At 33.3% G+C, this 25,460-nt stretch overlaps 1 protein-coding gene across 2 annotated transcripts in view; it reads right to left on the reverse strand.

The window, feature by feature from the left end:
- LOC145285929 (uncharacterized) overlaps positions 1-17,449 on the reverse strand; it is a 105,354-nt gene extending 87,905 nt beyond the window's left edge. The window contains exons 1-4 of one of the 2 annotated variants that reach the window (XM_080134432.1): positions 17,267-17,449; positions 6,680-6,740; positions 2,861-2,935; positions 2,240-2,398 (exon numbers count right to left, since the gene is read on the reverse strand). In XM_080134432.1, the coding sequence (XP_079990558.1) occupies positions 2,240-2,398; positions 2,861-2,935; positions 6,680-6,740; positions 17,267-17,358 (387 nt within the window). In that variant the 5' untranslated portion in view covers positions 17,359-17,449. The remainder of the gene's footprint in view (positions 1-2,239; positions 2,399-2,860; positions 2,936-6,679; positions 6,741-17,266) is intronic. The other variant, XM_080134431.1, reaches the window with a different exon arrangement.
- Between the last annotated feature and the right edge of the window lie 8,011 nt (positions 17,450-25,460).

Genomic DNA, 25,460 nt, shown 5'->3' on the forward strand with positions numbered 1-25,460 from the left:
CTTCTGATAAATGTATTATTTTCACTTTGACTTTCCATGTCTCACTGACTTTAGCGAATAGGGTGCATACCTTTATAACTATTTGCTAATATTTTCTCTCCTCTGATGAGATGGTATACATCGAAACCCTATAGGTTAAGGAGATTAATTTTCTAAAGCATTCTTTGTCTTGCTTAGAATAATAAAAAATTCTTTGATATGAAACTCAACCATTTCATTTCATTTCAATGAGAGATTTTTGAAATTCATTGAATTACAATTTAAATAAATATATATATATATATATAATATATATATATATATATATATATATATATATATATATATATATATATATATATATATATACATACACTAACATGGATACCCGGCGTTGCCCAGGTTGACATGAAGTTCCATTTGGAATACATCTGCTATACTAATGATATTGATCACTTTCATCGTGGGCAACATTGATACTCCCACAACAATTTCAAAAATAAAAGAACAGATAAAAGAGAACAAGCTATTCTCCTGATATCAAGTACTTTTTGTTGCCTGTGCGCTGGTACCCCCACCTCCCGCAACAAAAAAAAAAATAAAATAAAAAATAAATGAATCAAAACAAATTTTCTTTCAATCAAAATAAAAGGGAGTGCTTGTGTGACCGAAAAAAGAAGAAAAAAAAAAAGCTGCGGTGTCCAGGCTCGAAAGTGAAATGCAAAAGAGAAGAAAAAGGTAAAAACTTATGGACACACTAATATGCATTACACGTAATATGCTGCAGTTTAAAAAGTGTTGAAAGGAAAATATTGTATTTAATCCAACAGGTGGTGCTAGGGGAAATAACTCGAAACCGGTTTCTAAAAAAAAATTAATGTCAGTAATAATTTCAAAATAAATTAAATTAAATTAAATATTTTATCAATATAAATCCACTTTAAATAACAATCTTAAATAGAACACTTAAAACAATTTTCTCGCTATAAACGATAACTAACATACAGCTAGTTAGTAAAGTCGATTTTCTTTAATGTAATATGCAAATGAGGTTACCTCTTCAGTGTATATTTTGCAAAAATCATACTATATATAGAAATAAATGAAATAAAGTTTATACAAGAAAGTTTTCAGTATGAAAATTAATTAGGAAAGTAATGAATCTTTTGTATGTATTAGTCAAATTGTAAACTAACATACAAACAGACAGGAATACGGATTTATAGATATATATATATATATATATATATAAAAGAAATTTTTGGTTTATTTTCTGTTATAATAGCGAAACTCGAAAATCGAAATATTGAATTTCAATTAAAACTAATGTTATCTACTTAATTGTCATGTCGTAGTAATGAGCATATCCAAAATTTACGAAACCAATAAGGTAGAACATTGATTATTAAAGAAAATAATTTTTGAAGAAATTTGCCGGTTTTTCTTGCATAATAAACTGAATAGCGCACATAGTAGCAGGGTAGGTAATTACTTTCTGAAAACTGAAGAAATTAATTATTTCCCTTGTGTTTACATCACATGTTACAAACAAACATGATGAAATCGTTTTTTCATTAAATCATGGAAATACTTGTTTTATGTAATACTAGCTTGGATGCCTGGCATTGCCCGGGTATTTGGAGGTGTGTGCTGAGCAAAAGAAAACAAAATGTGGTAGTAGGCAGGCAGGCTTGAATCCATACCGCGAAGGAGGAAACGAACGAAAAAAAAATTTGTGACGTCTTTGCTGTTGCGCCCATCGCCAAACCGGAAGTGGTGAAGGTTTAAATTAAGGCTAATCAACCTAAAAGAGGGGATGATTTTCGAAAATATCGGTGAAAAAAGCGACCCCTCCATGTAGAAAAGTGCCCAGGTGAGGGTAAAGGAATCAATGTTTTTAGTCAATTTTTCTATATTTGTCACCCGAAGGGTTGAGCTTCAAAACCATATTGATGTCGTGAAAATGCGTTGCCTCTGTCGAAAATTTTAGGCAAACATACATACATACATACATACATACATTTAAACAGACAGATGAGGTTTATATTATAGATTCCAGATATATTTAATTAATTGCGACATAACAGTTAGGTAGATAATATTGCTTTTAGTTGAGATTGCAAAAAGTAAGGAGTTATTGCTTTTTTAATAAAAACCCGTTTTTTTTTTTACTGTCAGATTTCGCTGTTATTATAACAAGGAAGAATCAAAGGCTTTGAAAAAAAAAAAAGAAGAAAAAAAAAAGACAATTGTTACTAACCACAAGATCGTCAATTGTTTTTTCAGAACTTCTGTAAAGCGTTATATCTTTTTCAATAACCCGGAGTAATTTTTCAAGTTCTGCATTTTTTTCCTTAAATTTGGACTTTTGAGTAGTCAGACGCTTTTCACATTTTTCAATCAAATTTTCTACTTTAACCTGAAAAATAAAACTCTTAATGTCATAAATATGAGGTGCATTCATTTCTCTTGCTATTTTCCTTTTTAGTTCAAACAAGCAAAAAAAAAAAAAAAAAGAAAAAAAAAAAAAAGAAAAACTCTAATTTCAAATGATCCCGTCCTAACTCATAAATAAGAAAATAGAAACAAATAAATACAAACATAAATAAATATATACGAGGGGCGTTCCAATAGTAATACCTCCTATTTTTATTCTGTTCAAATGGATAAGAGGGGATTGCATCGTTATGATGACTGAACTTATGAATTCATGACCTGAAAGTTTCATCTCTCTGTTGCAGATATTGACAGTGTAAGACTCTAAGAAAACAGCCTTTGTTATGAGCTTGCATCAGCGGCAGAGATGCATCATTGAATTCCTGGTAAAAGTGCATTAAGAATGACAGTAACTATGTAGAAAAATAAATTCTGGAACACAAACCTCATATTCTTTATGTAGTTTTGCTACAATATTTCTCAATTGTTGTCGGCAAGAGGAACGCACGGACTGGATTCTCTGAAATTAAAGGAGACAATTTCATTGAAACCATTTTCATTGAAAAATTAAGAAAAATACCCCCAAACGAATTTGTGTTCTTTCTATGGTCTGTTGAATGTCGGACAGGGGAGGAGGAAGAAGAACACTAACGTGTTATTAACACCTTCGTTACCAGTGCCAAATTATTCTAATTTTCTTTGCCCCATAAAAGTCTCTAATAACTGAAAAAAAAAAAAAAAAAAAAAAAGACCGAGAAGGTTCTAGAATGTTCCATTACTGGTTGGTTTCCTCATAAAAAAGTTTTCATGCTAGCTATGCAATCGTCTTGTGGACTCGATGAGTTCAATTTGAAATAAGAATATCAAAAAGAATCTATTAAAAGAAACCAGAATCTACAGATGAAGTACTGCTGCCACATCTTGCGTGGAACTCCTAAGAGTAACCTTTCTAGCCTTGACAGGGTATAAAGCCGTTTATGGAATTTAGTGGGCGATGGCCATTTTGTTTCTCTACTTCTTCTTTCTCACAGAAGAGATGCTGCGAGTCTGTCTCTGCTATATCATTACTTTTATGGTAGGTGCTCGGCTGAGCTCCAATCTATAGTCTCTCCCTGTAAAACGTTCACAACAAATACTTGCCTAGCTGCAACAATCGCCAACAGCTTCTCTTACATCTTATTGGTGCATAGAACTAAAGAAAATTCCATGGACAGAGTTTTTTTCCTGGAACTCTCTATCTGTGGAATGCAATACCGTTTGCTTGCTTCCCGACTGACTATAACACGGTCGTCTTAAAATCTAATGCGAATAAATTTCTATTGAACTGATCTCTAAAATGATGTATGTCTTATCCAACTTCCACCATAACTGATCATGTTGTTTCACCGTCTACCCAACACTTAACAACACTTATCCTCTTCGTCTTGATAAGCGATAACCTCCCAAGTAAAAGAAGACGTAAAGTAGCGAGACGTCTGTTCACATTACATTTAAATTTCTGTATGTTAATACAGCCAGGGAAGCAGGATACAGGGTGGAATTTCAGAGTCTAACAATTTTAGGGAAGAGAATTTCAAAGTAAAGGCTCTCCAGCATTGGTGGGCCTGTACAGTGAAGGGGTGGGATTTTGCTGCTTTTTAGGTTATGGGAGTATTTATATTGAGGGAACAACAATGCTACGAATTCGTTTGGCGCACATTTCATTAAAATACTTGTAAAACAAGCACATGGATTCAACATTGCGGTGATGAGACAGGAATTGGAGCTTGGTTGACAGTGCAAGACCAATTAGATTGGAAACTCTTTTTTGAACCCTGTCTAAAAGAAAGAGATTAGTGGTTGAGGTACCAGTCTATTTCATGTATGGGTAAATAGTGACCTTGTAGAGATATAATATGCTATCACGTATGAGTTCACTTGCTTTGCTGCAGCCTTGGCAATGTCTTCTATGTATTTGTTCTAATTCATGTTAGCTGTGAATGTCAGCTTGAGAACTTTAAACGATGACCTCTTAGCAATGTTGTTCCTATTTACTTGCCTCCCCATGAGGGCAGAGTTAGACACAAGGTCGGTTTTTGATGTGGGGAAAATCCAGCTCCCCATAATGGGGCACTCTGGATAGGAACAAAAATTTTAATTGCCTCAGTCATGAAGGATTTCTACTCCACTGATCGAGTACAGAAAAGAGGAAGTGTAGCATCAGAACAGATACTACACTGTGAGGTTTTTATCATTTATTTTCTGTAAATGTAAATATTAGTCAAAATATTAGTCCAAAATATTAGTCCAAAATATTAGTCCAAGATATTAGTCCAAAATATTAGTCCAAAATATTAGTCCAAAATATTAGTCCAAGATATTAGTCCAAAATATTAGTCCAAAATATTAGTCCAAGATATTAGTCCAAAAAATAAACAATTAGGCACAAGGCCAACTCAAAAAATGGGGAGGGGGATCTGTAGTTATCCTTGTCACTGTACCTTTTTACTTGTCTAAAGGAGTATTCCTAGCTAAAGTTTTCACTCGCAACACTCACTCCAGGGACTGTCCTACTTAGTGTTCCCAAATGAAATCGATTAAAAAAAAATTTTTTTTTTATTATGTAACAGAAAAGATGGATGTTTTTTTTTTTTTTATTTACAAATAAATTCAACAAGAGTAAAAAAAAAATTCATTGGTGGTGGGGGAGGGGAACAATCTAAAAAGAAAAAAGTTGTTAGTAGAGCTTTCTCACCCCCTGCTAGATGGCAGAGTGCCAGCTTGATGAAGGCTTAGGAGAGGTAATTGTTTTACCTTCCTAATAAAATATATTAACAAATTTACCGAACTTCCGTTACTATCGATTACTATATTGTCCCTTTTGACTACTGTACACTCTTTAACCCTTATCCTTGAGTGGCCTCTCGGCCTTGATAAGTGGTGACGCCTATGTAAAAAAAAAAAAAAAGAACAAGGCACAAAAGAAACACAAACTTCTTTTTAACAATAACAATGAAGAATATCTTATTTGCAGTAGGAACTAGCAGGTCGGACTGCTAAAAAGGAAGGAAAAGAAATTTCTTTTGCGGTCGTCGTCGGTCAGTCAGTACTGTGTCGTCCCCAGCTAATAGCAGTTGTCTCCAGTGGAGGCCGTCAATGCTAAAGCAAGATGTCCAGTGGAGATGAGAGAGGATAGGTGTTGCTAGGCTGAAGGTCCGGTTCTGAGTGACTGACATTCCCTCAAGACTTTTTAGGGAATCACTATGCCCTGCTAGCTCATAGGTCAGCCTGTGAAGAAGTCAGAGGGGGGCATTGATTCACCAGAGAAAATAGTTCTCTGTGACTGTTACAAAGACCTAAAATAAGCAGGTCGATCTCTAAGGGGTTTGAAAAATTAAGTTTGAGACAAAATAAAAGATGGGAGAGTTGGGAAGATACACTCCAAGTTTGGGGGGGAAGAATGTGGGCGGGGGGGAACTTGGAGTTCTCTATCGGGAGAGGAGAAGGGGACCATTCACTTGACTAGCTAAGAGAAACAAGGCTTACCTTACTGAGACTGGGGTCTGGCAAGACCAGGAGCTGCACGCGCCATGCTTAGACAGAGAACACATAATCTAACTAGACTCCTCTTTGTATGCACAAGCTCACTGCCTCAATCCATTGTATTTCAAAAGCCACGTGATGTAATCTATTCTTCTCAGTCCTGATCTCGACCTTCGATTCGTGTTTAAAGAACCTGACCAGATCCTGATCTGCCCAAGATTCAACCCCACACTTCTCATTCAGTCTTGATGTCCACATAGCCATTCTGGCTACGATCCACAGCGGCCTGGCATTGTGCACGGCCAAGGACACGTTTAGCGAGCGAGGATGCTTGGGATCGATGTGTCAGATACTACACTGTGATTTTGTCCCGAAGGCCAAGGTCCTGGATATGACCTTAAACTATATCCAGTAGTGAAGCTCCAGCTTGTGGGCTTTGGGGAGTGTGGAGCCACCCTTTAATTACCATTGCTCCCAGGTCCACTCTGACCCGGAGTGGCAGTACCTGTTAGGATCCCAACTATGGGTTAAATAGAAACCGACGTGAAAATAACAAATATATTCTATTTAAAAAAAATTTTTCTCCAAAATCTTTGGATTCGGCATTAAATAACCCGAAAAGGGTTGATATGCCGTAAAACAAAAACAACCAACCAACCAACCAACCAACCAACCGAACCAATAAATAATTAAATTTAAAAAGGACAGAGTTATGTCCCTTTGAAGAAAGGCATCCACTTACCTTTTCGTATCTGTCTTCACTTGCTGAAACGTAATCTTCGTAACGCTGATACCAGATCAGTCTGCGTTGAAAAGGAAGATCAACAGATTAAAATTGAAGGAGTTTTCAAGGTTCACTTGTATGAGCTGTATCTTCCCTATAATTTTTTTTATTTTTCGTCTTTTTTAAAATTTTTTTGACGGATTATTATTGAATGGACACTAATCTACCAGATTATCAAAAAAAAAAAAAAAAAAAATGAAAAACGTCAATATTTAAATATTTGTGGGGTGCTCAGTTTCTAATGCAATGCTGTAGTAAATCGATCACCCATTTTAAAATCACTTGATGTTTTTTAGCCAAATTTCGTGAATTTTCCCTTTTAAAAAAAAATTTGCTTGAAATTTGCCCTTTTCCAATTATTTTATGTAAATATTGCTTTGTCACCCGATATTTTCAATGGTTTTGCTCGGACAATTTTTTTTTTTCGAATTTTGTTTTTTTAATATGCATTCTTCAAGTTTTGTCACCCAACATTTACAATTTTTCAATTAACAGGAAAACCCTTTAGTATACTTGGTGCACACTTTCTAATCGATCCCCCATATTAAAACCACTCGACGAGAACACACATGCCGATTTTATATAAGGGAAGTTTCATTTTTTCCTAAAGGTAATAATTAATGGTCAACGTGTGCTAGAGTACCAACTAAAGACTTACCTTTATAAAGTTGATTTTTAGGGTATTCGGGTCTGTATTCCATTTTTTTCACTGGTTGCCATGTTTGTTTTAAAGCGTACACATTGCAATTTTCACAAAAAATGATTCTAAACTGGGTGATCGATTTACTATAATGTTGCATTAGAAACTGAGTACCCCCACTCGACGTAATGTTAATCTATATAAATAAAAATGTAAAATGTATATTTGTTTGTAATCAATAATCTAAATAACCACTGGACCGATTGCTTCGACATTTTGGTATAGTATTTTCATCGTACCCATGCATGTTTTTATATATCTCTTTTTAATTATAACAATATGCTTAATTTTTATTTAATAAATTATGTTGTTTTCTTTGTAACGATGTTGCCATTTTTTTTATTTGGGGAAATATCACTGCCCGCGGGTGATTCACCAGTCACGTGACATTACTAAAAGGAACTTTTCCTTAATGTAAACAGGATATGATTACAATATGGGTAGATTAGAAATGTTTTACAAATTTTAAATGGGTAAAATTTAATCATGTGATTATTGAAAATGTAATCATGTGATAAAAATTTAATTTAAATTAACCACATGTACACTTTCCTGTCAAATATTCATTGAAAATGGATATCAACAGCAAAGCGACCATTTTTGATCATGTTTTTGCTATTCAGGAAATTAAAGATTCACATGGGATTTGATATATATTTGTTCAGTGACTAATGAGATGCCTATTTCAGCCACCTAAATTATTTAGAGTGAAATTGTTGTAATATTTTGGACTTGTAATGGGGTAGTTATTTAATTACCGCCCACATTGGCAAAATGTGGCACAAGGCCGGAAAGTGGGAACCCCGCAGGCTCCCCTAAAGAAGGGGCACTCCTGCAATTTTAAAAATTGCCTGAGTAACTCCGTCGGCATTCCCCGGTTGGGGCGCTTCAGGCAGCAAGCAATAAACTTGCCCCACCGGAAAGCTCGGTGGCAAGGCCTGGGAGGGTTGACCTCCTAGATATTACCCAGGCAGTGTACCTCAGTCCGACAGGTGCTGGGCCGGTTCCCGGCCCCTCACCTGTCAGGCTGAGTGTCAAGTGATGAATCTTTGATGTGTACTACCCTGTCTCCCTGCAACTGAAGCCGCTAGGAGACACATCCCCATCAGACGCAGTAATGGGGTATGATCCCACACAGTCGGACGATTTATAAACGATGCTGCTAGGAACTGACGAATCGAATTAAATCACGTTCTGCCACGAACCAATCAGAAACCAGAATTGCTTCATAAATATTAAACCTTTTCTGGAGCAATTTCGCATGTTTTTTTCCGTCTCGACACGATAAGAATATTTTGCTCTGTAGAACTGTCTACTGCAAACAAGTCACCTCTCAAGATTTGTTTAGAACAACGAACCATCTGACACGTTTCTGAAACTAAACATGGCTTACACTTCTAGAGAAATGAGTTTAGGAATTTATATCCAAACCTAGATAGTATTTTTATTAAAAAATAACATTAATACACAAAGTTTTAACAAGTTTCATCGTGAAACTACCACAAACTTCTTACATTATATAAGAAACTGAGCGACCCCTAAAAATCCTTAAATATTGAATTTTTGGCATTTAAAAAAAAAAATTGCAGAATCTGGTAGCTGAGTGTCAAATCAATAATAATCTGTTGAAAATATTAAAGAAAAAAAAAACGAAAAGAACCTCTCCCAAACATACTGGTGATAATTTGGTTTCGAATTTCCATTGAGTGTTTCCAATAAGGGGGATCGATTTACTAGGATTTTGTATTAGAAATCTTTAATTATTGAATTTTGTGCATTTTGGTTAAATTTGTTAGTTTGCAATCGCTGATAATCCACTCAAAAAATTGGAAAAAGACAAAATTAAAAAGAATAGAACTCTTACAGAATTTGGCCTGAATCCTCGGGATTTTCCATCAATTATGGTTAGGGCTCCACCAGCAATCACCAGATTAAGCCGAGCATTGTTCAAATGTTGAAACACTAAATCGACATTTTCTTTTTTTTTTTTGTTTTTTCGCATAAAAATCTAATTTTTTTAATCATTTCTTGGATGGTTGGGGGTGATGGTAATTTTTGTGTATATTTTTTAACATCTGTTGACAAAAATAATTTGTCCATTTTCTTGAAAAAAAATACACACTTTTCTGTACTTTCACCTAACAATTTACGGTTTTCATAAAAAGCATTCATCTTTTCTTATAAACAAAATTCTGTTTGCAAAAAAAAACCAAAAAAACAAAAAGAAACGTTTATTGCCAATTTTCTTTTTAAAAAAAAACAAAAAAAAAATGTAAGTTTTATTGAAAAAAAACTTTCACCTAACAATTTACGGTAAAAAAATTAATCTTTTCTTGGAAAAAAAACAACAACTTTTGTTGATAAAAATTACAAAAAAAAAAAAAGTAAACAATACAAAATGCAACTTTTCTTGAGGAATATATATATATATATATATATATATATATATATATATATATATATATATATATATATTCAGTAAATTTACAGTAGGCTTTTTTTATTTTTTTTATTTATTGTATTTCTATTTTTTTCCAATTTGATTGTTTTGAAATTCGTCTGTATCTGTTACTTTGCTTGGCTTAATCTGGTGACTGCTGGTTGAGCCTGAACTATAATTGACGAAAAATCCCGAGGATCTGGGTCAAATTCTGCAAGAGTGCCAGAAAATATATTCGAGGTGTTCATTGTACAGGTCAGCAAAAAAAAAAAAGGTGCTTCTTCATTATTATAGTGAAATCAGCCGGCCGAAAAGTTGATATTTAATTTAAAAAACCATGATAACTACTTACATTTTTTGTCAATTGCAGCAATAAAATATGTTATCTACTTAATTGTCATGTCACAGTTATTTCGGTTTTCCATGGTTACATGAAAAAATGATTTCGGCTATGTTTGTTTTGTCACGTGATGTGACGTAAACACAAGGGAAGTAGGTAAAATTTCTAATCACTTTGAAAACCATTTTCTTTAATAATTAATTTCTACCTTATCGTTTTTCGTAAATTTTGGATATTTTCATTACTGTGACATGGCAGTTCAGTAGACACTTTTGGTTTCACTTGAAAATCAATATTTCGATTTCTGAATTTCGCTTCGATAACAAAGAAGCACAAAATGTTTACGAATATTATCATTAATTATATTTTATTTCTTCCTTTTGAATTATCATCAGTCTCCAACTTACTTTGTTTGTTTATTCTTTAAACAGTTTTCTATTCAATTTTTCTATCGATTTATCTTTGATAAAATACTATACTTTCATACAAAAAAGAAAATCGGCTAAATTTTTTACTTTACAAGATTTTCCAGTGCGTGCTCACATACACATGTATAGTAAAATTAAACCCTCATATTTCCCCTCTGTCAATCTCAGGAAGAACGGGCAGTGAACATGCATTGAATGATTTAAATGGATATACTATTTCAATTTAAGATATTGCACTTCACAATTCACTTGGCTTTTATAATAACCATTAACAAAGCTCAGGGACAATTCTGACATTTGTGTGACTTACATCTACACCCTGATTGCTTTTCACATGGACAAGTATATGTTATATGTTCTACAGTCGAAAAATCAGACGATCTCTACATCTACACAAAAAAAGGAACACTTCAAAATATTGTGTATCCACAAATATTGAGAATCTAAACATAAAAAAACATACATTTTGTCTTTTTTGTTTTTTGTGTTACATTTTAACAACTGAGCCACAGCAAGATGTGGTGGGATACAACTAGTATTTATTTATAAATATTTACAATAAATATAAAATTTGGCACAAGGCCAAAAAAAATGAGGGGAAGGAGGATAAACACGACCTATTTTAACATTAGTTAACTTAAACTAGCCTTTCACCAAAATACCACAATCGCTCTGTGAATCAGCTATTTAAAAAACCAAAAAAGACAATATATATACATGATGTGGGAAGTTGGGAAGTAAAAAAAACAAATGGATAATATATACAATGCAAACAAGTGTGTTAATTTAAGACCCCCCCCCCATCCACTCACTAGGAAATGTAGCAGATAAGGAGTTTGCCAGTCGAAAAAATGAGGCAGGTTTCCTAAAATAAACTTTATTCAAACACCTCGAAAGTGGGCCTACATCATTGACAAACCAGCAAATCTGTCACCTAATTGGGGAAGGGAGTGGAGATTATCGAAAAAAAAAAAGAGGGGGGGAATAAAAAGGGGCCAAATGACGTCATTCATACTCTAACTAAGTTAAAAAAAAAAGAAAGAAAAATACCCAAAACTAACTGCTTCAATGGCTTGACTATGTTCAGTCCAACTAACCAAAATTTTGAACCCAAGTTATGTCCAAATACCAATCGAGATCAGCACCATTCACTCGACACTGAAACTTTTGCCCACCTTTCGTTGAAATTTGCCGGAAAGAGTTTCACCTTCTCCAGCCTAATACACATTTTCAAGTAGTACTTGAAAATGAGAACACGCTGGGGAGAAGTGAAGGTCTCATCTCTGTAAACTTCCTTCTGCCGCGTTGACCAAATCGCGCCTCTCATAACTGCTAGCAAGCAGAGAAAAACACAGTGTTCCTCTTTTCTCATGGTTGGTGCCCAATTTCAGCATGTTAAAACCGACTCCAAAACAAAGAACTGTCCACTCAACATATGAACCGTGAAGCCTTCAACTTATTATCAGCCAGGTGAGTGAAGCCTCATAATTATCGAAGCACTTCATGCCAGGCACCTAAGGCCATACTGAATGACGCTCTGCATTCATAAAACTGAGCCTCTCAATCCTATCATCTTGAAGAGATCCCCTCACTATAACCCTGTATAGCGCCCTATAGGACAACACTCCGATGTCAGAGAGGCTTTCTTTCACCCATAAAAGTAGCTTTAAGGACTGTCAACAATCGCAATAAAAGGAGCACTCGTTTTGAGGCAACCAGTGTCCCCCCCCCACACACTTTTCAAAGCTGGAAAGGTTTCATGGTGTCTTCTTTCCAGAATTCACCGTCTCCCTCACATGGTGTACACATTTGGTCTAAGAAAGTTATGTGAAGTGTATGTCTCTGGATATCAATGCTTGGCATACCCAGACTGTCTTCCAATGGATGCTGGTAACAGATCTCCCTACTGACCATAGCTTTCTTTCCACGGCATAAAAAATTGAAAAGAGCACTCGCTAGTTGTCGTAGTGTGGTTTTCGGGAGTGAAAGTATTGATAGACAGTAGAGAATATGAGGATAAATGTGTGAATATCCGCTCGGCCCTTTAAAATTAAATTTCTCAAGGACCACAAATGTGTGGTGGCCCGAACCGCTTCCAATACTTACAACCAATTTTTCTCCAACTGGAGGTTGAGACCAAACCAGACGCCGAGTATCTTGCAATGCCCATCTGTCCAGTTAAATGGCCCCTGAAGGGGTATATTTCTCCAAACACCAATGTGCAAGCACAGACATTGCAGTTGATTTTGGCCTGTCATCTGTTCATGCCATCCTATTCCCATAGCGACGACTCTAGTCTCAGCACTGCTCGTTACAAGCACAATTACATTGTAGACATAGAGAGAGTACTTACTCGTAGTGCAAGCACATGGCAGAGTAATACTGCAAAGGACCAGATTCACCATAAGTCTGCAAAGGAGACTCTAAATGCAAGCACATAAAGCATCAGTAAGAGCGGACAACCCTGACAAATTGATCTGAACAAATTCAAAGGTCAAATTGAACCTCACACCATTCACCTATACCAGCGCACCAGATTTTGCATGCAGGAGGCGAATTCAGGAGCGAAACTGAGGACCAAATCCAGCTGAAGAAAGAACAACCTCTAGGTAACAATGATCGACTTATCAAACGCTTTGGATTGATCTAAATTGATCAGCATGGCTTCAGTGTTGACTTTTCCTATGATCAAACATATCATATGCAAGTTATTCTGAATTGTCCGGCCCATAACTGCACACGTCTGTTTAGGATTTATAAGGCGATGCAAGACAAGTTGCAAACGGTTTGCTAAGATCTTGGCCAAAATATTTAACTCCGTTTAGCATTGTTACAGGCCAAAAATTACCTATACCACTCCCTCCATTTTTATCCTTGCGTAGCAATTTAATGATACCCTTGATAAAATACTAAGGAATGCACCTATTCTTAAACCAGGAGTTAAATATTATGGTCAGCAAGGGAATAACAATGGGCGACAACCTTAAATATAATTAGTAAGACCATTGAGACCAGTTCTGTCCAGCCTGATCTGTTTCAGAGCCTCCAGGGCTTCTTCCTCCTTTATACAACCTTCGCACCTAGCCGCTTTGGTCGCCTAGAGGTGAGAAAATTCGGCTAAATAGGTGTTGAACTGAGCCAGTCACAGCTGGCTCTCTGGTAAAGAGATCCTTAAAATGATATAAAAAACCCTCCAAAATTCCGTCGTTTATAGTCACGGTACATCCGTCTGGCTATGTGACAATGGCAATGTGTCAATTAGTAGACCATCAACGTTCCTCTGCACGCAATGAAGCAGCCATATTTGTTGCCTTGTTTGGCACTCTCTTTAACATAGCCCTAACTAAAATTCCCTGATCCTCCTTATTATCGAAGAAGTCTAGTTCTGCCTTAATTATAGTAAAACTACTGCTAGCTCCCTCCTCCACTGCCCGATCTAATTCTTCTCTAGTGTCACTTTCTCTGCCCTAGAGCTAAGACTGAGTTGGCGACTATAATCAGCTATGAAGGACCTAATTACTTTTTTCAAATGACTCTACCAATTATGGTTCCCATCAGTTCCTGTTGTATGATTAGTAAAAGCTGATCCCGGAAGTCCTTCAAGTCGAACAACGATGTGTTGAACTTCCAGTACCCAGCCATCCCAGGTTTAATGCTATCTAAGTTTAACCAAACCTGAACGAACTTGTGACCAAATAAACTATATTATGAAAACTTGGACAATCTAAAAATCCTATGTCAACTCACCTAACTAAAAACCGATCGATATAACTCAAAAGTTGCATCGGATCTGAGCCGTGGCTACTTGTCTAAGTCCATACTAAATCCTGTTTTTTTTTCATTCCAGTACTTATCAACAAGATCAAACTTATCGATAAAATCCCGAAATGGTTTAACATTCAGATTTCGGTTAGTTGCCCTTGAAACGTTATCCTTGTGATCTAAATTAGGATCCAAGACTGCATTCCAGTCTCCCGCTAAAATTAACTGCTGAGATGTATTCATGAAAGGCTCGATCTGCTGAAAGAAAGAGCTATTATGTGCATGAACCCCAAATAAATCGAAATACCACATCTTTTATGGTATCCTCTAAAAGCCTTCCCTCACAATTTACAAATACTGGGTCACATAACACGTTCAAAGTTCGCTTAACTAGCCAGGAGACGCCACTCGAATAAATATCAAAATGTGCTGAGTAGAGCTGAAAGTTTATCCAACCCACTGTGATAAGCCGATGGAATAAAGTGAGTCACCTGTAGGCAACAAATATTCACACCAAAGCGTTGAAGGTCGAGTGCAACTCGAAGTTTACAAGAGGCAACCCTCAACCCCCGAACATTCTAGCTTACTAATCTGAGTGCCACTTTGATAACTTAGTGAACGAACATGTAGGGGTCAGGATGTCAATGGCACATCCCATGGAATATTCAGTTAAAACAGTTTTTATAAGGCCGCTATGGGACACACCACCGGCGTCCAAAAGGAATGTTAGTTTAGCAGCCATATATAATGAGGGATGAATTCGAACAGGGATCCTCCCAAAACCAGAAGTTCGTAAAATAGGGTCTTTAGTGATAAACATGGTGGAGGTGAAATATCAAATATTATATTAGCTTCCTCCAGCATTCACCAGACTTCTTTCGCTTCATCTCTGCTTCTGATGACGGTTAGTATTCTGGTGAAATTCTTGGGAACTTCATGGGAGCTTTGACACAGATGCCGTTTACTGTGGTAAAATCGAATATTTTTCTCAAATCACTCAGCTTATTGCCCTTTGCTCTGGTTATAACATTCGCAGTGATGCGGCAAGGATGTAGTGTCTTCTTTTTTTCTTTTTGTGGGGGTATATTTGTCTGGGCGATTGGCTGAGGAGGAGGGAGAGGGATGTTTAAATGGGTTTTTACTGGGGAATGGGGAGGAGTTTCTTTCGGAGTCTTGTTGACGTCATGTTCCAACTTAATTATTTAGAAGCTATTATTTAACATGGGGAAGGGAGTGTCTTATAACGTGTCGCTTTTTCATTGTCCAACAATGCTCGCATGTGAAAGACTGAGTTATCTCCCTGTGGTGCGCCCCCCCTCCTTTCCTTGTGGTCTAAAAATCCAAACATGGCTGCTTCTGCTTGCGGTCATAACATATTGTTTTTCTGCCGTAAAAAAAATAAATAAATAAAAACTACTTGAACAAATTAAGTGAAAATTTTTTATAAGAGCTTAATTCCATAATGGGTACGTACAATATAATTTAAAAAAAAAAATTTCATTTTTTAATGTCGTGGTTAAACTAAACAAGTACCTGTTATATTAAAGTTTGATCGGTAGCATCAATTATTTACAATTATAAATTAGCGTTGGATGAAGACTCCAGTTTTATCATAATATTTCATTTTTTAAGTGAAGGAAAGTAATTATTTTTCATTACATGTTGATTCTTTTCAGCATGAAACATGCCCAAGGTTTGTTACATCCCCCTCCAAGTACACACACACACACACACACACACACACACACACACACACACACACACACACACACACACACACACTTTATCTCCCATATAAAATAATATGATGGTTATATTTCTTAAAAACGCTACCTGGTTCGAAAGTGAGTGACCATTACTGCCTGATAGCCCAATAGTAAAATTATAATTCCAGTGATCCCCCATTTTTATCGTCAAGATTTTTTTACATGTAATCGCCAAAAAACGTAGAATCTCAATATCAACTAGAAAAATAACAAAAGTTAAAGAACAAATATATTGGGAAGAAGGGGGAAGGCGTAACAAAATAAAACACAGAGACATTTTCTCTAGACAGGTTGACCTGGCTTCCTCCAAAGAAAGAAGTTTCTCGGAAATATGAAATTCACTCCCTAGTCGCATGCATATCCTGACCAGGGGAGATGATGACGTTAGAATTTTGCAGTAAACATCTTCCTACATACAGCGCCTAGTATTCCCAAATAAATCATCACCCATCTGCTACAGACTAGGCTCAACATCTCTTAACTTTGCTGTTCTAATACAAAAACCAGTGTGTCAACATGATAATGTCGCCAGATGTCATTATTTATTAACTATATATTTTCTCTTGGCGTCTGTGTGTGTGTGTGTGTGTGTGTGCGTGCGTGCATACTTTTTGTGCTTGTTAAAATAAAGTCGACAGATGGATTAAAAATAAAATGTCGTTTTAAGCGAAAACAACAGTATTTAATTGTCATATCGAAAATAGTGACCCCAAAATTACGAAAACCCATCAAATAGAAAAATTGCTATTGTGTTTTCTAAAAAAACTCAATCGCTATGGTCTTAAAAAAAGCCCGCCATTAAAGTGTCGAAAAGGGCGACAAGTATGTTCCGTGTATTTGCAATCCTCAAAGCGTTTACATCTGGAGAAAATGCAATTTCCCCCAATTTTCCGTGAAAATTATTTTTAATTATAAATAATTTTCTACTTGATGAATTTTCGTAATCTTTGGACATATTACTATTTTCGACATGACAATTCAGTAGGTACTGTTGCTTTTGATTAAAACAACATATTTAATAAAATCGATCTGTCGACTATTTTTTAACAAGACCCCCCCCTTTTTTTTTGTAAAAAAAAATCATATTTTTTTCTCGAAGATTTTCTAACCTTTCATCTCTGCTATCATATTGACACTTATTGCAAATCGCATTTCCATCCTTGGAATTTTTACGCGTCGATTTGGGTTTCTGTGTTTGCATCTTTTTCGTTTTTTTTTTCTTTTCGGATTAAAAAAAAAAATGTTTCTGTTTTGTATTTAGTTGGAAACTTGAATGTTGTTATTGGCAAACGAGTTTGTTGATATTAGCAACTCGTGTAAAGCGGGGAGGTAACTCAGTGACATTTTTTTATGTAAAAGAATTTTTGGCGTTTATTCAGATTGGCATTTATAGCAATAAATAAAATAAAATAAAAAAAAACTTCTTATATTGTACAGTTGAAGTCCGGGATACGCCTGGATACTTTTTTTTTTTTTAGCTTACAATGTGGAATATACGATGCTTTTCCGGCCCCTGGTTACGGTGCTTATCCCGCCTTACGGTGTTATTTATAATATTTTTTGATTATATACATGTGTATTGTATTTTGTTATAGTTTCCACTTGCATTAGAGTTGTATGTCCTTGTCCACCGATTTATTGCTCGCTTTTTTCACCCTCATCGAAAAAGGGTACTTGTACAGGTCAATCAAACATTAAAAAAAATGGAAATATCGAAAAAAGGTTATATTGTACGTATCCGTTATGGAATGAAGTTTTCTGAAAAATTTTTTTCGCTTAATTTCATCAAGTAGTTTTTTTGTTTTGTTTTGTTTTTATAGTTTTTTTTTTGGGGGGGGGGTAAATTTTTAGTTTACCGACCCCTCGGCGTTCACCTCTAATTTGTCGACTTTTAAAAGTTTTCGGATACGCTGAGAACGAATATCGCATTTATGTTTTTGCGCAAATACGCAGTTATCAATATTTGAAGACATTCAGTATCCAACGTAATCCTTATCATTTTTAATGGCGGCCATCTTGTTTTCCAATAACGAAAGAACGCCAAAAGAAGCTAAATATGGCACATGTAACAGGAATACACCCCTCCCCACCAGTCCACCACCGTCGTTGGCGCAAAAGAAAGTAAGATTTATTGGAGGGGAATGTGGTAAATTCCAAGAAATCTTGAGCGAAAGGAAAGACGTAAAGAAAAGACCACAAATTAAAAACGGTATATAGAGTAATATTTATTAAAATAAATGAAAAGGTAAATATTACCTTTCGCTACAACAGAACACTGACCACTAATTTGTTGTTTTTTTTTTTTTTATAGGGATATTCGATGTTGCTGGCCACAAATCTGATAATCAAATCCGTCGCATATTTACGGTTTGCATGGTATTAACCCCTTTTAATTGATCTAAAAAAAAAAAAAAATTTAACGAAAAAGCATATTTTATGTTTTTCGTTCTTTTTTTGGGTGGGGGTGGGGGGGAGGTATTCAAATATAGAACTTGTGTAGTTTAACAGGTGCTTCTGCAGTTTAATTAACCGTTTTTCCATGGAGGGACGGGGCCGGGTGTGTTGTGGCGTTTTTGTTTTTTTTCTTAAACGAAACTGACTTCATACCCGGTGCTTAATTTTGATTTAAAAAAAAAAAAAAAAAATAATAAACGCGTTTTTTTTCGTATATATATTTTTGCTTATTCTAAACATTTCATTTTTTTTTCGTATATATTTTTATGCTTATTCTAAACATTCTTGTAAAAATAAACTTTATTCAATTTTATTCTTTAGAAAAAAATAATACAGTACACCAAACACAATTTTATCAAACAAAGTCAGTTTCGTTTAAGAAAAAAAGAAGCCAACTTCATACCCGGTGCATAATTTTGATTTTTAAAAAATAATAAACGCGGTTTTTCATATATAAATTTATGCTTATTCGCTAGGTAAATATGACTGAACATTCTTGTAAAAATAAACTTTATTCAATTTTAATCTTTAGAAAAAATAATTCATCAGTACACCAAACAGAGATTTATCAAAAAAATTAGTTTTGTTTTACAATAAAAAACATTGACTTCAACTCCGTTGTTGGATTTTAAAAATAATAAACGCGGTTTTTAATATATAATTTTATGCTTATTCGCGAGATAAAAATAAGTTTTTTTTTCTGTAGAATGTTGTAATTATGACGGAATGGAATTTGGCGCGTGGCGCACTTTTTTAGCGTGCTAAGCGTGCCAAAAAAGAACTACCCGTCTCCACCTTAACATTTTCCTTTAAAACGACGACTTTTATTAGGTTTTCGGACATAACAAATATTCTCGTATCAAAAACAAAACTTAGTAAAATGGAATTATCCCCCTTTAACACTATAACGACGATTGCAAAAGCGATGAACAATCGGGAGGTTTGTTTTACTATACACATAGATTCGAAAGAATTGTGAAAGAACAAGTATATGATAATATATATGTTACCGTGACATAAGCTGACATATATTGAGTGCGTTTCTAACAGTATTTTGTATAATTTTCTAGTTTGAAATCATTTTCCCAAACTTAACGTACTCAACAAAGACTTCGCCGCCATTTTTTTTCAAATATATCGATAAACACTGTATGATTTTCGAACCGAATAAATATTTTACATTTAATAAAAACACTGAAAACTTATCCAATTAGGTAGAAAAGTAACTTATCTTTCCTTTGATAACATTTATTTGTTAACAAATAAATGTTATATATATATAGAAATCAAGCTAATCGCTATGTTTGTCCTCATCTAGAGTTGTGGGGAGTTGATTTTTTTTTAACATAAAAAAAAGAAAAGAAAACAATATTCTATTTTGTGGCGAAGAAAATAAATAATAGGGTATCAGTATTTTTTATAAAAGTATAGAATCAATCCAAGGAAAATAACTCTCATAAAAGTAATTTCGAATTATCTCCCTTGCATTGTATATGAAACGTGAAAAACTAAAATATTTAAATTTAACACGCATGCGCACATGCAAAACGCGCACGCGCATGCACACGCATATATACAGCCATGGTCAAACTTATGGAGCACCTATAAAAAAACTTTAGGTAATAGTTTAAACCTACACATGTAAAGGTTAAGAATTGTAAAGTGAACAGTTGAGAGCAAATGTAAAATATTTAACAGTAGATTGTAGTATTTGTTTGCTTTAAAGCATCTTTCAAGAGTTTTGGCTGAGTTTCAAACTAAATTCATTCTAATATTCAAAATGATTTATTGTCATACTAAAAGTTGTTTCTTATTTTTCAGGTAATATTTGATTCCTGCCAATTCTATAATAGTATATTTAATTGAAGATGCATCCAAAGAAACAGCTTTCAGAGATTAAAAAGGGTACAAATTGTTGCTTTATCTGGGGAAGGACATTCTCAAGTAGAAATTCCCAGGAAAGCGGAATGTTCAAGGAAGGGAGTTCTAACAACGATTAAAAGGTACAAGGAAACAAAGTCTTTAAAAAACAAAACAAAAGGACAATGCCACAAAAAGTCTACAACTGCCAGAGAAGACAGATTTTTGAAAAGAACATCCCTTGCAAATAGGAAGAAAAGTTCTTCAGCTTGCTGCTGAACTTAGGGATGATGCAAACAAAATATATCAGTTCGAACAGTGAGAAGAAGGTTATTAGAAGCGGGATTAAAAGGATGCAAAGCAAAGAAGAAGCCATACTTGTTTCAGGCTAACAAAAAATACAACTGGAATTTGCAAAAAACAAAAAAACAAAAACAAACAAACAAAAAACAACATGAAAATTGGACACCTGATGATTGGGCCAAAATTGTTTAGTCTGACGAAAGTAACGTTTAGGTAAGTTAACAAGTTCTATTTCCTAAACTTTGAAAGGAACAATAAAATTTTTTTATGTGAATACCCAACCATAATATCTATTCAAAAGTTGTAGCAAATTCTCATTTTTTTTCGTCAGATTTTTGCCACCTCTGGAACAGTTTATATTCGCTGTAGGGAAGGAGAGGCATTTCATCCTGATTGTGTGGTTCCAACTGTCAAATTTGGAAAAGGAAACGCAATGGTTTGGGCCCACATGGCTTTTTCAGTTGTTGTACACATATGAAGGCAGAAATTTATATTTACATGCTGTAAATCTCTTTGACTAAAACATTTAATAATAAAATTCCAATTGATGTAATCTTCCAACAAGACAATGTCCCATGCCATATGTAAAAAGTTTCAGTGAGTTGGTTTGAGAAAAAAAGGATTGCAGTGATGAAGTTAATTGTGATTCCCAGATTTAAATCCCATTGAAATTTTGTGGTCTAATCTAGGGAAAAGAGTGAGAATGCACAAATGTTCATCCAAAAAAGAATTAGAGGTCAAACTTCATGAAGAGTGGCAGAAAATAGACACTACCACTTGCAACAATTTGGTCAATAATATGCAAAAACGATTAAAAGCTGTTATAAAGGCAAAAGAAGGACATGCCAAATATAGATTGTTGTTAAAATAGATTCATTAATGTTTACTCCACTATTCTTAATCTTGAAATATATAAGTTTGAATCATAATTTCGATCTTTATTGGTGCTCCACAATTTTGACCATAGTTGTATTTATCTATATATCTATAAAAGTGTGTGTGTGTGTGTGTGTGTGTGTGTGTGAGGACACTTCTCAATCTATATACTCAACGAATTTTTGATCTACCTACTTAAAATTTGGTATATAGGGTGTTCAAACATGTCCCAACTTTTTAATCAGTTTTTATCCGGTAAAAAGGGCTGCTGAGGTGTAAAAATTGAACAATTGGTACGTGGAGTACATCGGGTTTTTATCTGTTTGTCAGCTGTTTCATGACTACGCCTTCACGAATCGTTCACATAACAGATTGCTTATGTTAAGAATTAGTAGGTTTGAAAACACTTTTTAAAGAACGTGGCAAGTTGGTCTAATGGTTATCGTACTTGACTCACTGTCTTTATGTTTGGGTTTTGATCTCAGCCTAAGTATATATTTTTTTACTTACAAGAAGTAAACTGTTTAGAAAAAATATTCGCATGCAAATGTCTTATTTAATTTATTTTTTACTTCATTTTTTTTTAAAAGAATTTTGCATTATGTTTAATACTTGCCTATTTCTGTTTATAATAAATAAGAATTCCGCATTGATTAAAATGTAATATTTATGCATATTTTATGACTGAGCAACGCCGGGTGGCCTGCTAGTATATATTTTTATATCTATATATAACATAGTACGGATGTGCATGTATGCAAAGTGATATCACCGGTGGGGCGGGGGGGAAAGGACTATATAAAAGAGAAATAGACGATCACAAAGAAACGAAATAACGTTTGAGATCTCATGAGAAACGTGGAGAACATTCTGTCATGTGGGTGACGTCACAGCTGTACAAATGAGGAAATAAATGTTGCTACAAAGAACAAGAAAGTTGGAGTTATTTCCTATTCTTTGTCTTCATCTCCTTCGTGACTGAAACTGGACACAACGTGTGTTAGTCAGCGGATATATATATATATATATATATATATATATATATATATATATATATATATATATATTTGGTAAAACTGGTTATTAGTAAAAAACTGAAGAGAGTGCTCAATACTATTGCAGAGCAAATATGTGTTTTATTTTTTTTTTTGCTACTGTTTTATCTGTTTGATTACATATGTATCGGATGTTGGACCGTGTTTACGATCTAACAGTCTCGTCAGACCTTACAGAAATTGTTGGTTAGTATATGGAAGAATTGTCTTTAGGAGGAATATGGGGGGGGAGAGGGAAAGAAAAAGGAGGGAGGTTTGGGGGTAGGAGATAATAGAGGGGGAAGGCGGCTAATGACAATATTTCAGTTTTGAAGGTTAAAATATATTAGGTTGTATTGTGTGTGTGGGGGGTAGCAGATTCAGGTAGGTTTGGGTGGAGATATGTGTGTGTGTATATATATATATATATATATATATATATATATATATATATATATATATATATATATATATATATATATATACCTATTTACTATGCCTCCCCACGGGACAGAGTTAGACACCAGGGTCGTTTTTTAACGTGGTATATATAGAACAAAGAATTAATAAAAACATGTTAAAAACGCTTTAAGAAGAGTTAAAAAGCATATTTAATTTTCAAAAAGGAAACACAAATTAAGTGGATTGTCCTTAATCTGCGGACTTCGAACGAAATACTTTTCTTCTCATCAGAGGGTAGGAATTTTCAAAATGCGGAATCGGATTTTGCTTGCAAAGTATTTAGTGAAACTACAAGTAAGAAATAGACCTTACTAAGTAAAAGTTAAAAAATAGGGAAGCAGAAGGAATGGGGGGAAAAAAGAAAAATGATTTCATGTGAATGGATGGCCGGGTGAAGAGTAGAAAATCCAATAACGGTAAAATCCAAGAAAAGTCGGTTAAAGTTCCGTATCCACAAATAAAACTCCAAAGGAATCGCGTTACTGGAATATATTTCGATGTATCCAAAAGGCAGAATTCCGTGAAATAATTCACAAATGGGAAGAAGAAAAAAAGAGTGAGTTCAAAATATTATTAAAAAAAAAGATAAATTGTACGGAGAATGAAAAAATGGGAAGATTTTAAGACGCTTTTGCCGAAGGATTCATTAAAAAACGAATTTCATTATTTCATATATATATATATATATATATATATATATATATATATATATATATATATATATATATATATATATATACACACACACAGACATACACATATATATATATATATATATATATATATATATATATATATATATATATATATATATAATTTATAAAAATTAATAAAAAGTGTACTCAGTGAAATCGCAGTTTAGTGGCCTGAACACAATGCGATGAAAAATTGTGTACAGGCGATAAATAGTTTTATCTTTTTTTCTTATATAAATATTAGTAAATGAGGAACCACTTCAAGTTAAAGTCTATTCAGTATTACGCTTGTCATCTTATGAAGAACATCCTTAAAATATCTACATGTGCTGAAATAATCGATAACTCCGTTTGTATGAAGATTTCATGATTTTTTCTAGTTACTATTTTTTCATACGTACACATTTCAAGCATATTCTTAAGATTACAAACATAGTACTAAATATATTTTGACTCCTAATAGTTTCCGATTCACTAATATTTAACAAAAATAAAAAAAAATAAAACAATTTTTATCCTCTTTTGTTCAGGCCACTAAACTGTAGTTTAAACGTGTACTCATCTTAAAACTTCATTATTATTCAGATTAAAAGTATTAATATTTGATCACTTTGTCATTATTTACTATATTCGTCATTATATATTATATTTGTTATTATTTATTATGTTTGTCATTATTTATTATGTTTGTCATTATTTATTATATTTGTTATTATTTATTATGTTTGTCATTATTTATTATGTTTGTCATTATTTATTATATTTGTTATTATTTATTATGTTTGTCATTATTTATTATATTTGTTATTATTTATTATATTCGTTATTATTTATTATGTTTGTCATTATTTATTATATTTGTTATTATTTATTATATTTGTAATTATTTATTATGTTTGTTATTATTTATTATGTTTGTTATTATTTATTATATTTGTTATTATTTATTATATTTGTCATTATTTATTATGTTTGTCATTATTTATTATATTTGTAATTATTTATTATGTTTGTTATTATTTATTATGTTCGTCATTATTTATTATATTTGTTATTATTTATTATGTTTGTCATTATTTATTATATTTGTTATTATTTATTATATTCGTTATTATTTATTGTTTGTCATTATTTATTATATTTGTTATTATTTATTATATTTGTAATTATTTATTATGTTTGTCATTATTTATTATATTTGTTATTATTTATTATATTTGTTATTATTTATTATGTTTGTCATTATTTATTATATTTGTTATTATTTATTATATTTGTAATTATTTATTATGTTTGTCATTATTTATTATATTTGTTATTATTTATTATGTTTGTCATTATTTATTATATTTGTTATTATTTATTATATTCGTTATTATTTATTATGTTTGTCATTATTTATTATATTTGTTATTATTTATTATATTTGTAATTATTTATTATGTTTGTTATTATTTATTATGGTTGTTATTATTTATTATATTTGTTATTATTTATTATGTTTGTCATTATTTATTATGTTTGTTATTATTTATTATATTAGTTATTATTTATTATATTTGTTATTATTTATTATGTTTGTCATTATTTATTATATTTGTTATTATTTATTATGTTTG

The sequence above is a fragment of the Euprymna scolopes genome, chromosome 10, assembly GCF_053919585.1.
Source record: "Euprymna scolopes isolate OS-2025 chromosome 10, ASM5391958v1, whole genome shotgun sequence".
In the NCBI taxonomy this organism is placed as follows: Eukaryota; Metazoa; Mollusca; class Cephalopoda; order Sepiida; family Sepiolidae; genus Euprymna; species Euprymna scolopes.